The sequence below is a fragment of the Odontomachus brunneus genome, unplaced genomic scaffold (genome assembly GCF_010583005.1).
Source record: "Odontomachus brunneus isolate Ranch 3 - 2012 unplaced genomic scaffold, Obru_v1 Obru_scaffold_021, whole genome shotgun sequence".
Lineage (NCBI taxonomy): Eukaryota > Metazoa > Arthropoda > Insecta > Hymenoptera > Formicidae > Odontomachus > Odontomachus brunneus.
In genome coordinates, this window is record NW_022639471.1 from 853,725 (window position 1) to 867,681 (window position 13,957).

Consider the following 13,957-nt stretch of genomic DNA (forward strand, 5'->3'; position numbering starts at 1 on the left):
ATATATATATATATATATATATATATATATATATATATATATATATATATATATAATTAGAGGAAAGTAGCCAAAAGCGACATAGATCTCCTAAAGTGACATATCTCTATATTTCAAATATTAATTGTTGTATTTTATCGAAACTAATATAAACGTAATCCGTTTTATTAAGTCATAAAAAATTCATACTTGGTATATTTCTTGTTTTTTTATATGCTAAATTAGTAAATATCAAGTTTTAGAAATTCGCAAGTTTTACTTCTATGATTTTTATTGACGAATTACGTAGAGTAAATAGCGATAATTATCATTTTGTTCAATATTAAGTTCTTCTACATGCATTTGGCTTTTGTAAAAATATTTTCTTAATATTTTTATCTTCATCACTTTTTTACTGTATAACTTGAAAAATTTTATGAGAGTGTCTTAAAGTGACATATCTATAGTATGCGATAGGTGCGATACTGTGTCTAACATGACTTGATTATTAACCTTCCATTGTGACGTGACATTTGTTTATTTTAAAATTTAATTTTATTTAGTTTAAAAATATAACATATGTAAAATATGTGAGAAAATGAAAAAGATGAAAAAAGATATGTATTTATTTAATTATATTTCCCTTTTGTAACATTATATTTTGAATAAATGAACATTATTCAACCATTAAACAAAAATTAATGAACTATTTATTATCAAATATTATCATATATGTGACATGTTATATAAATTCCAATAGGTATGTCGCTTTTGGCACCTATATTCTTTGAACTCCATTTGAATCGTGCGTTTTACGAAAACATTTTTTGTTTTAAATCTAGAAACAATTTCAGTAAAAATGTGATATTATCTGATAGGAGGTACTTCCAACTATATGTATATATATTTACATTTATATTTTGAGCTTTATATTAAGACATAACGTCCAAAAACAAAATGATATGTCGCTTTTGGCACTTTTACTCTATATATATAATTATTATATTATACTATTATATATACTATTATATTATACTATTATACTATTATATATATAATTATATATATAATTTTATTTGCTTAATATATATATATATATAATTTTATTTGTTTAATCATCAGCTGACCTATTTATCTAGTTATTGACAGAAGTAAACGTTCCGTCACTAGCTGGTAATGATGTTAGATACAGATTTGCTATCTCGTGGCTAAACGAGATTCAATTTCTACCAGGGACTAATTGGACGTTTCCTCCAGCTGTCGTTCATTCTCTCCCCCAATAATAAGACGAGCCGCGAAAGTCGCGGATCTCCTTCATCCCTCACGCGGCCACGAAATAATCTTGCATAATTTAGTGTACCGATGGTCGGGCGGATGTCCCGCGACTTGGCTTAATTACCACGCAAAGAGTGGCGGCAATTAGACGGGGCAATTAAAAGTTTTTCCACGCTCAGGTTATCGCTCGGTGCGCGCGTTCCATGTTCCCATCGAGGTCGCCGCGAGCCCACCTTCGATCGGCACATGTACGCTTCATTCGATGCGGTGACACACGCGCCAATTTTATCGTCACTCGCCCTCTCCTCCTCCTTCCTGCCCGCCAGGCTCCAGCGAGATCCACGTTTCGGTTTTCCGATTGTTATGACTATCCGTGATCGTGTGTTTCGTCGTCGTGAAACAGCGGTCTCGCCGTTAAGTCGAACAGGTCGACGTAGCTTACTGCGGGCGTTAGCCTTTTAGGTTGTTAAGTTTTAAGACCGCCGTGCGTCATTCAGGCAGCCGAAAAAGTCGAACCTACCATCGTCGAGCGCCATCGTTGTCGTTTGTCTCGTTAAACTTCAAGCTCGCTCATTTCATCAATAAAATCTCGTGCGCATTCAGAATTGATTTGAGAAATTATTCACACTTCCTATCCACTCCTTTGCATTCGGGAAGCGTGTCGTCATCGACATGGACCCAGGAACGTACTCGACAAAAGTACACACTGCGCCGAAATAGCTCTAACATTTTTTCCACTAACGAATACGAAACGATCGATATTCGCGTATAGCTCGGCATTATAAACGCTGCTGTCGGGATCTCGCGGGAATTCGATTCGCAGTTCTCATCGGCTCTCCTGAGACTTGTCTGTAAATTCTTCCTTAAAGACGTGTGTTTAAAAATGCATCTGTCGTCGTGAACGTGGACGTCGAGAGGGCAGTAATACTTCTGCGAAAGTAACACCCCGCGGTATCTAGGCCAGGCGGAGTATTTTCATTAGGGCTTCTCCTACGCGACACTCGCCGGCAAAATTCTTTAGCTCGGTTAACTTTAATAACTCTTTAGCATTAAATATTCTGATGAGTAAGTCTCGATTAATATTCCGTACGCGCGAAGTCTGCCGCGGAATTAAACGAGGGGAAGTGAAGTTTCGCGACACGACGTCAACGTGTTTGTCTTGACGTTAAATATTAATTGTGTTTCTTTTTATAAATTTTCCCGCGGAAGAGGAAGTTGAATCTGTGTCCATCGGGAGATACATCATATCGATATTGCGCATGAATGTCGCAAGATAGATAAATTTATTCTCTCTGGGAGAATTTTCCCCTTCAAGCAAATACAATAAAGAATATTCCTCTTAATAAAATACATAAAAATGCGTGCATAAAAATTATATAACAGATAAATAAAGAAAAACATTGAGAGAGAAAGAAATGAGAAAGAAAAACGCCTTGAATATCAATGCATCGTTTGTTAATATTTATTATTCTTTTCTTTGGAAGGGATTACATGATTCGCGTAAATACGACAAATAATGTCTCTCGGAGAAAATACACGCGCACGAGGGAAAACTATCGACACCGTTTCGTCAATAATTTTTTTTTTTTTCTTTCTTTTTTAATGCTTTACGCGGGATGAAACATCATGTAGAATCGCGTTGCCGATATTCTCCCCGTGGAAAATTTGGACGCCTTCGACGGGTAGATTTCATTCTTCGGAGACATACAGATATTAATGAGAGAGTGGAATATAATATAAGAGAGTGTGCATACACGAATAACATACATACAATCGAGGTATTCATTTCTCTACAGTGAGTTACGCGGCTCACGGGTGCGACGTACGCGAGGAGACAGTGACGACAACGTTTCGTCAGTGAGATATATTTTTTTTGTTACATTTTGTAGAACAGAGAGCAATGTGCGATATCACGTTGCGAATTCTCCTCGTGTAGGTCCGCCGATGGTGGATAGTCCGTTTTGTCAGCTGGTCTGAGCAGCCTGTGTAGCAGACTGTTCAGAGACGTTTGCTACGTGTGCAAGTGTGTTTCTAACAGAGTATAATATACGTAGTTCTCGAATAGACGGTGCGCAAGAATGCGTTTCTTCGTGCGTACACGGTTTACAAGTACGACCTGGATATTTCTGGCTCGGCACACGAAGCAACGTCTCCTTCGTTATGTCTCTTCACCGATAAGTCCTACGTAATCACGTGGCGAGTACAGGGCCGGTCGAAATCAACGTCGTCGCCGTCGTCCTCGTCAAATTGGGTTGGTCTCGGTTTCGCGTGTTGTGTGTGCTCCCCGGTGTATGTGTGTGTGTATATGTATGTGTGTATTGTGTGTGGGGGGGAGGTGTGTGCGCGGTCCGTACATATCTAGGCCAAGTAGTAAGGCGCGCTGTACGCGGAGGCGTAATAGGGGTAGCTCGAATAGGCCGTGTACGCATAGGGGTAACTGTATGCGGAGTACGTGAGCGGCGCGGTGTATGCACTGTAAGCGACCGCCGGTGCCGTGTAAGCCGCGCCGAACAGCAACCCTCGCTTGTTCCTGGCCGCTTCCGGTGAAGTAGGCTCGGCCTGAGCCGCCGGCTCGACGACCTCGGACTCCACCCCGGTGGGTTTGGCCTCCGCGAAGGCTGCGACGGCCACCAAGGCGAACAGAGCGATAACCTGAGAACGTGATGGAGATCAAAGCGTTATCGATCGGAAATGTCGGAAATTGGTCGAAATCGAGAGCGCGAGAGTTCGCTCGGTATTGATGGTATTTTTCTTCTCCCCCTTTAACTCTCTCTCTTTATCTTTCTGCACTCGTAATAATTTGAACCCAGCAAGGTTCTTGGTAGATAGCTGCTCGTAATAACTTGAGTCGCGTATTCTTTATGTAGAATATATGAAAGAAATGGACAAAATTTTTGGATGTGGCAAGATTTTTTCACGATTTTTTTTGTATCTTTTATATGGAGAAAATTTTTTAGTATTTTCTTTTTTTTTCATATAAATTCCTTTCAATTTTACTATATTTCTCTAATAGAGAGCAGAAATAGATTGTCGATAAAATTTGTCTTGCTAAAGAACATAGTTAATTTCGCTAAAAGCATAGTAAATTTTTTCACAGCACATTTCAATTCCTGGAATACAAATAGCGTATATGAAATAAAAGGATAGCCAATTACAGAAGAATATCGATATATTCTTCGGTTATAAAATTCTGTACATTGAGAGAAAAAATATCGAGGGAACAAAAACAAATAAAATATATTTATTCGACTAATACCGTATTTTCTCATACTAATATTATAATACTTTTAATATTATAATAATATTATATTATAATATTATAATACAAAATATTTTTCAAATAAGAAAATATACATTTTCTTAAAACCTTAGCTTTTGATGCAATTGTTTTTTGGTTTCAATAAGAGAATTTACATGTAAATAAATATGTTATTAATGCGCATTAAATATTGTTTTATTTTTTTGGATACTTTTTCTCCCAGTGTAATAATATTTATTATGAAATTTCCTTCATTGTGATTACGTGTGTGATCTTCCGAAAGTAAATAATTAAAATATTTAATCAATCCATTATATAAGTCCGGTAACTGAGAGCATACGAGTGCAAAATATTAGAGAATCCCGTTAATAAATGATTAAATAAATAATTTTTTGTCGACTGTTGAATTTTTCTCTCGAGAATGTACGATTGATCTTAATCTACTCACTGCGATGCACTTCATGTCGGCTGCGTGGGCTGAGTAGATGAAGGAAGCTTGGTTGAGCTGGTCGATTCGTAGATCGTCGATTGATGCTCAAGTTGCCGAGGTGTCGCGCTTTTATACGCGGTCGATCGCGACGACGTCGCTCCTACGTGCACCGACTCGCGATTATCCGTCGACTCGCGTAATCGCGCATAGCAATTATTGTCCTCGTGACATTGCTCGTCCACGGGGGCGACGGGGGAGGTGGGAAGGGCACGATTGGTAACGTCTTCGCGAGGCGAGCATCGAAGTTGAGCAAGCCGTCCTTGGCTGCCGTCCAAAACACAAGAATCTTTCGATACTCCGTCGTTTCCAGTGGATCGTTGCACTCGGGAATTACAAAGGTAGCTCTTTAATGCCAAGCTCTGTTGTGCGGTCGCCGCCATAAAAACGAGCTATCGATACCTCGACGGAAACGAGATACGGAGAGGAATCGGATCACGTTTACCTGAACTTAAAACACATGTTTGCATTTTTCTCCGGATCGGAGTGCGCAAGTGGATATCGAGGGTGTGTAGTGCCTACTATAACCGCGTTTCCGAATTTTATAGAACTTACGCTACGATACCAAATTAACGAAGTATCGATATCCTGTTAATTATACGCGAGGCCATCTCCCCGCGCGCGCGAACCCATTGGTATTCCATGCATCGGTCGCGCTCCTCGCAGCAATTTTCACGACGCGGCGATTTAGCTATTCTAGCCTTGTACTCGATTGGACCCCGGTTCGCGGCCACGGAGCCCAAATGGTCCCCGGCGGTCGTGCGCCATTGAGCGACCGAGTGCAGACTCCCGCAGGGCCGAGCATTGCTAATGGTGCCTGAAAATCGCGTAGAATAGAATTCAGTTCGTGGCTTGGATTTCTCTCTCTTTCCTCTCTTATTCCCCTTCCCCTCTCTCTCTTATACTACTATTATACTACTATTGTACTCTTATACTACTACTACTACTCTTATACTACTGTCTCTCTTCCATGTTAAATTCAAGCATAACTATTTCCAACATAATAGATTTTAATAAAAAAAATATATATATAATTATTTTTTTGTGTAAATAAAATGTATATATATGTTAATTAAATATACATAATTAACTAATATAAATTAAATAAATATATATTATAATGCTTTAATATATAGATATATATTTTTTTCTCGATAATTATATTTATATTCTCAAAGAGGGACTATCTTAGAACGATAAATAGACACTCAATCAATCAATCAATATATCTATCGTACTCTGTATGGACCTTACGTTGCGCTAATACTACGTCAAACGCGCGACCGTTTATCGACTAATAAAAGCTGCCCACGAACGACGCGTGCTTAACGTTTGATTACACTATGCGCCATTAATACAGAATAACATCGCAAATAAGGACTGCCGTGGTCGGTCGGTCTTTTATGAGATCTTCAGGCAAGACGATCTCCGAGTTTCTCGGAGAATTTATCGTCAGAATACATCCCGGTAGTGGTCGTGCGCGAGAATTCCGTAGAATTCCCGGCATGATTTACCGTCGGAAATTGTTTTGCACGACAACGACGACAACGACACAATGTTAAAGAGAGACGAAAGCATGCGCGCGTGTGCAAGACGATGCACACTCTGGACGACCCGGCCGAGAGTAACGGTCCGTCGTTAATCATATTTTATTCAGAGCCACTTATCGCGTTGGAAACGCGGGGAAACACGATGTGTTCCGCCCTTTTCAACGGCGAGGGTCAATTTTTCACTAGCGGATCGCGACTGCATTGTATCTCGCGCGCAAGCCAGGGAAAGAGACAATGACGCGTGGCGGCGTCGCATCTCCGGAATTGCACCTCGTCATCGCCGATAATTCGCTTTTAACGCGCTTTCCACGGCATTGGCGCTGTTGTGTGTACATAGATAAATCGTGAGAACGTCGCTCGTGTTGGGGAGTATTACCCTCTAAAGTTGCTATTACTGATGCAGCTCGCAAACATAGGCAGTGCCATTACACACGAATTGAAAGTCGGTAATTCCGTCGTTAGATACGCAAAAAGTTGGATACGCGACGTATATATAATGGATTCGTAGTACAGTACAAATTTTAAAAATCTTTCTCCTACTGGTCAAAGACGAAGCAGCAAAATGGGAGTATTACCACTCCAAGTCAATCAATGTTCACTGATTATTGGTGCAATGCTCTCTTTACTGATTTAATCAGAAACATTCTTACTAATTCTCTTTAAGGGGGTACTTTAATGAAAAAGAGCGATGCTTTAGCGAGCGGAATCCACGAGAGCCTCTCTCAGCTAACGTTCGCGCGCCGACAGATGAGCGAAAAAAACGATTCTGCGTGAGAGGAAGCTGCGGAAAAGTCGCATAAGCGCTAAGTCGGTGCGCTGCGGCCTAGAGATCGCATCATCCGTCCAAAGTACCAGCTATTTCCTTCGCTCGAGGGCGAAAGTCAGAATGGGGATAGATAGAGGAAGGGAGAGAGAGAACAGAGCTCTTTACCGCCTGCTCGTCGTGAAGCCTCGATGTGGACTCTCGAGTATATCGCGACATCGCGCAGAGCGCCGGCAACGGAATGGCAGTTTATCGGGGTGGTTGCCGCAGAGCTGTCGAGGGCGCGTCGGAACTAACAAGTAAACCAACCCAAAAGTTACTCTAATTTCTTTCTAATTTGGCACAAATGTAGAAATACAAAATATATTTAGGTCATATTTTTTATTTTGGCCCACTTTGAATTTCACGGACAGTTTATAGCTTTTTAATTCTCACTTCTATCATCAAGTGCAATAAAAATGCATAAGAAATAAAATTGAATACAAGATATAGTTAAATAATTTTAACAAAATCGGTATAACTGAGACACGAGCCGTTCTAAATTTCTTTAGCCGAGATTCCAACCAAAATATTTTAAATCTGTGCTAAAAAAATGGTTCGAATCTCGGCTAAATCGAGAGAGAAATCCGGCAATTTTAATTAAAATTTTAACAAAATCGGCATAGCTGAGGTGATTTCTCAAGACAATACATACATGATTTCTGAATACAAGATATAGTTAAATAATTTTAACAAAATCGGTATAACTGAGACACGAGCCGTTCTAAATTTCTTTAGCCGAGATTCCAACCAAAATATTTTAAATCTGTGCTAAAAAAATGGTTCGAATCTCGGCTAAATCGAGAGAGAAATCCGGCAATTTTAATTAAAATTTTAACAAAATCGGCATAGCTGAGGTGATTTCTCAAGACAATACATACATGATTTCTGAATACAAGATATAAGTGTTTTTTATTTCTTGATTATAAATATGAAGTCAAATGTGTAAAATTATTTGTATAAATAATAAAATGTTTAAACAATACATATAAAAAGTTGAAAAAAATTATTTATACAAATAATTTCTCGGTTTGACCGAGATTCGAATCATTTTTGACTAATTTAGCACAAATTTAAAATATTTTCGTTGAAACCTCAGCTAAAGAAATTTCGGGTGGTTCGTGTCTCAGCTATGTCGATTTTATTAAAATTATTTAATTATATCTTGTATTCAATTTTATTTCTTATGCATTTTTATCACACTTGTTGATGATAGGATTGAGAATATTAAAAAGCTATAAACTGCCCGTGAAACTCAAAGCTAAAATGAAAAAATATGACCTAAATATTTTTTGTACTTTCGTATTTGTGCCAAATTAGAAAGAAGTTGGAGTGTACCTTTTGGAATGGGTTTATTTGTGAGTCGGAGTGTTTTTCATATAAACGCTGATTGCGCGAGTCGCACTTTTATCCACGTCGCGCCGTATTAGCATACCGCGCCTTTGGAGAAAACATTTTCGTTGTAATCTCTTCGCACTGGCGGCAACGGAATGATCGCGATTTCATTTATATTTGCTGCGTCGGACTATATTTGCGCCCGCTCGCTCCCTCGCCTAAGACAAGGGCGGCTAAACGAGAGGAAAGAAAGAAAAACGAATTCTCTCGCGGGATGAGACGCGCCCTAGATAGAACGCGACGTGGAAATAAGCGATCTTTAATCACTCGGAGAGACTCTGAGAGGAGATTAATTAATATACTAACGGGTCACCGAGCAATATTCGTCCTGTCTTTCGCGTGTGTGCGCGCGCGCTTACACGCGATGAAGGCTCAAGTTGATTACACGTGCGCTCGCGGGAGATAACGATCTCGCCCTCGAAGAGGAAGATCCGTCGATTACCACCACCGCTGTCCACGTCTCCGCGCATTTTCTACGTCCCGCAGGACTTTCGCGATTGGCTATTCGACGGACTCGCGCCATAAACCGAGGATAAAAAGGACTCTAAAGCGGACGTAAAGCTGCGCCATTTCGTCCCGGGGCGAGCGAACTCTCGCCACCGCGTTTTTCCCGACGCGACGACGACGACAACGAGGACGAGAAGAGATTTCTGCATCCGACGAGCGTCCCGCTTTAAACCTCCCCGACGCACTTTGGAAGGTCGGAATGACGCTGCGTGCCGCATACGATTTTCTCGTCACGCGTACCACTGAATCGGTTAGCTTAAGGGGAGACGAGGCCGTTTCGCCATTTCAAAAGCGACGTAGACATGCAAATCGCGATGAAAATATGTTTTTTTATTATATATTGTTTTATTATTCTGTATAATATACACACTTAGAAAAATATTCTACTGCTAAGAAAAGCGAATTATTCCGTTTATTTTCCATTTTGTAAATCATAGTTATTTTCAACAGACTATTTTCTTAATAATAGCCACAGAAAAGCTCATTATCAGGTACTTATTATCAGATATTAAAGAAAAAGCTTATTTTCTCTTTACAAGAATATTATGAAACTCGAAGAGAGAGTCTGATTAGATGCTAGGTAGTAAGCGGATTTTCGTTTCAATTTAATATTCCTCATTGAAATACTAAACTTATTAAAGTTCAGAACGTATTTTGAGTAAATTTGACGCTTATGTCGACAACAATGTCTTCTTAATTAATAACTCAAATTTTTTCGTGACTTCGCAAAATGATAGAGGTTCAATCTTGTTCAGTTTTATCCAATCTACCTGTACACACACACACACACACACACATACACAACACACACACACACACACAAATGACGCGGCTCCGTAGCGAATTGTCGGAAACATCTTGCATAAACTTATGAAAAACCTGAAACAAGTAACATTCACTCGAATGCAGTATATATTTTTCTGTGTGTGTATATGTTTAATTGATATTTTATTGGACACTTTTAATTTTGTTACAAGCGCCAGAGACCATATGAGTAACACAAATATTTCTTTTAATTAAGACAACTTCGATGAAAACAGATGGAAAAATCTCGGGATAATCTTCGGACAATTTTTCCAATTTAATCCCGGAATAAACACCTTTGACTGTTTATCCCACTCTAACTTCGTTCGCTTTCGACGTAGAGCTCTTTGCCAAGACTGGCTCAAAGGAGACGCACGGATGGCGATTAGATTCGTCCTCTCTTCCGTCGAACCTTCCTCCCCCTCTTCCTTCTCATCTTTTTTGCGACGAAAGCTACCTTCGTAATTGGCCGGACGATATTCGGGCCGTTTTCCCTCCGTCGTCGCTGCTTTTTCGCCCGCGGCCACACTTCCCCGCTTTAAATTCCAGCTGCGACTCGGCTCCATAAGTAGCTCCGGGCGTGCCCGGTACATCGTTTCGTTACGAACACACGTAACCACGTCGCGCTATACGCGCAGTCTGTTCTGTCCGCGATGTCATAGTCGTTACAACGCGGCCCGTGTCGAGCTCGCACAATGCAGACTCACATACGTGTCTCGTGTCGTGGGACGAGAGTATATCTGGTGTTTGACACGACGATACCGGCAGAACGCTAGGGGCAAGGCTAAGAAGGCACGTCGGGACGTTTCATATCGTGGAAAAGGGCCACCAGCAGCTGCTATCCACGAAGACTGAATTTTCGCGAAAAATAATCCTTTAATGTGCATCCCGGCACGATACTTGGCTCTTTCGACGCTCTCCGCGAAAATGCAGGGCGAGTTCTCCAGGTGACACACACCCCGTGTACGCATTGTCGCCCGACACGAAGTCACGTCATACGTGACAGCGAGGGAAAAGCAGGACGAGGCGGAAAATAGAAAGAGTCGGCAGAGTGGTAGCATTGTTTCGCAGTTCTTTAGAGACCCTCGGCATTATTGTCGCGGATTACTGCCGTATCACTCCTTTCCTTCCCCTTCTCTCTCTTCCTTCTCTCGCTCACTCTCCCCCTCCTCCCTCTCTCTGTCCCAGCTAGCAGACGACGCGCGTCGATTCTCCGCGAGTGGCTGTTTCCCTTTGTCGTCGTTTTTGCAAAGTCGTTGCGCTCCGTTTTGTACTTCCAGTCGAGCGGCCGACCGGAAAATGCAAGAAGAGCCTGAAAGGGGCCTATTCTCTGGTACCTGTTACCTTATACTGCGTGTCAGTTTGCCTCAATTTTCTTCCCCTTTCGCGCGCGCGAAAGATAGTCATAACGACTTCCCCCTTGATAATCGAACGAACGACTCGCGAGATATCCGGCAACCCGATGTTGAAATCCATCTGCTCTCAAACAAACGGCACAATTGTGTATAAATGATGCAATCTTCAATTTATTATGCACAAAATTACAAGTAATGTAATGATATAATCCCGAACGGATACAGCCGGTTGAACCGGCAAATTTTATTCGCCACGCATGGCTTCGCTCTTGTCTAGCAAATGAAAGAGGACGCGATCGCGTAACATGGATCAAAATGCGTAACGAATCGTGCGACCGTGACAATTGAAAATCGGTAACATTCGCGAATCGGTCAGGATGATACCGAGCGGCGGTAAATAATCCGCACGAGTCCGTTAGGGTGATTAGATTTAACTGGTGGATTCCGGTTCGCGAGCCGGGAGTTTTTAAATAAATGTCAAGAGTCAACTTATTGCGGCCGATCGACGACGGGCGATATTTGATTTCTGCGTATATTTGAACTGGCAGAATCCGCAATCGCCACTCGATCGGACGGGGAATATTGGCGTCGATCCCCCGTTTTAACCCGCATGTCGAGCCGCCTGTCGAATCGCGATTTGGATCTCGGCGGGCCAACAAGCTTACCCGACGAGCGGAATTGATTTTTTGGCGAGTCGGGAGCGAGTTAAATTTATTATAGATAAACGCCGCGGAATGAATGCGTCCCGAAATAGGCGGCATCGATACTTTACTCGTCCGGGCAACACGCCGCGAGAAAGGTCGATTCGCGAACGACGCGATCTCGCTGTAAAGTCGCGGCCAGACAATCGAGAAAACTGTCTTTTAGTTCGGGAAATTAACTGCCGTGGCGTAAAACGGGCCTGTTCGGACATGACCTGTGATTTTTTTGGAAAATATTTTGGAATTATTTTCAAGAAGTATTTTTGTTCACATACACACACACACACACACACACACACACATCCAATAATCGGAGACTGGCGTTGCCAAATTAATGTAATACTTATTTTTTAACGAAGAATGACGTTGGAACCTTAGAAAGCGCCGAGAGCTATATACTGAGACAGAGAGAAAGAAAGAGAGAGGAGTTCGGAAAATGGGACATCACTGCTATGATCACGAAGTAGATAAAGGAGTGTATCCGGTTTCCCGACTCCGACGTCGGCGTTAAAGGGCGCGCCGAAAATTGCGTGGTGTTAAGTGAAAGTCGTAATAACGGCGGATTAAGGTTTCGCGAAGTGAAGCGAAACCCTATCTCTTCGTTTCCCCATAGAAGAGAGGGTCTGCGTGCGGAGGACAGAGGTCGGGAAAACGAACGACGATAGAGGAGAGGAGAGAAGAGGAGGAGGAGACGCGGCGGCGGGGCGAGAGATCGATAACGGTGGAAACTGCCTGCGTACAGAGAGGGTCCTCTCTCGTGTGCTCCCTCACTCCTCCCTCTCCTCCTACTCGTTCTCCCAAAACCCTGAGAAGGAAAGGGAGAGAGAGAAGAGACTTTGTTTCACGACAGAGTGGATTTCCGTTCGTCGGATGGCCGTTCGAAAATAATTGCGCGAACCTCCGGATTCCGTGAGGGAACAATGTGCCGCGTCTCCTCCTCTTCTTCCTCTTCCTCCTTCTCGTCCTCCACCTCCTCGCCTCCAACGGTTCCCTTTCACTCGCTTTTCCTACCTTCATTCGTCCTTCGCCGGGTCGGGCATCGAATGTTATCCTGAAAGGGGATGGCGAACGTGGAATGAGATAAGCACTCATGAGAGATTCTGCGTTGCCGCAGATAAATCATCCGGTCAATGTACGGCTTGATAAGCGTACTAAAGCTCGTCGACTGTAACGTGAGCTCGTCGCAGTGTGTGATTCGTTGCAGCTACTACTAAGCCGTTGTTGAAATAGGGATTTCTTTTAATTGTGAGCGAATACGGATTTTTGCGTCACTATCTCGCTATTTTAGATTTCTTTTTTTCCGTCAGTATTTTTCCGTTTGAATTTTTTTGCGAAAATTTTCCTCGATAAGCACAACGGCAGAAATCGTAAGAACAATTCACAGTTGTTTTTTAAATACTTTTTCATATCAATGAAGAACCCGCAATTGTAGCTCACGGTTCTACGGTCGCTCTTACTTGAAGAAAAGTATTACTTGAATGAAAAGAGCGAAGGAAAGTGAGCAGTTTCGTCATGATTTTGACCACTTGCTATGAGTAACGTATCCGAATTAGCGGGCCTGAGCTCAAAAAGCTGATGGAATCATCGAACAATTATAGAAGACGAGGCGCATCATCGTCGCTCTGACGTTATCGGACACATCGCTAAACGCTCGTCTTCGGAGGCGGCTTCGCGATTTTCGGTGGACCGCGAAATATGTCGGCATCGATTCAACGTCCAAAAATAATTTCCCCGGACGCGGACGGGGATTCGCGCGCAATTCGCCAACAGAAGAGAGAGAGGGAGGGAGAGAGAGAGAGAGAGAGAGAGAGAGAGAGAGAGAGAGAGAGAGAGAGAGAGAGAG

General features: G+C 41.9%; 2 protein-coding genes across 2 annotated transcripts in view; one reads left to right on the forward strand and one right to left on the reverse strand.

Moving 5' to 3' along the window:
- Positions 1-13,957, forward strand: part of LOC116842115 (stress-activated protein kinase JNK) — a 186,077-nt gene that overhangs the window by 62,731 nt on the left and 109,389 nt on the right. The gene's annotated exons all lie outside the window — the stretch shown is intronic.
- On the reverse strand, positions 2,693-5,084 carry LOC116842117. Its single transcript, XM_032810863.1, has 2 exons — positions 4,962-5,084; positions 2,693-3,906 (listed from the first exon to the last, which is right to left on the reverse strand). Exons 1-2 carry the CDS (start codon positions 4,974-4,976, stop codon positions 3,613-3,615), a joined length of 309 nt encoding a protein of 102 aa, XP_032666754.1. The 5' UTR covers positions 4,977-5,084; the 3' UTR covers positions 2,693-3,612.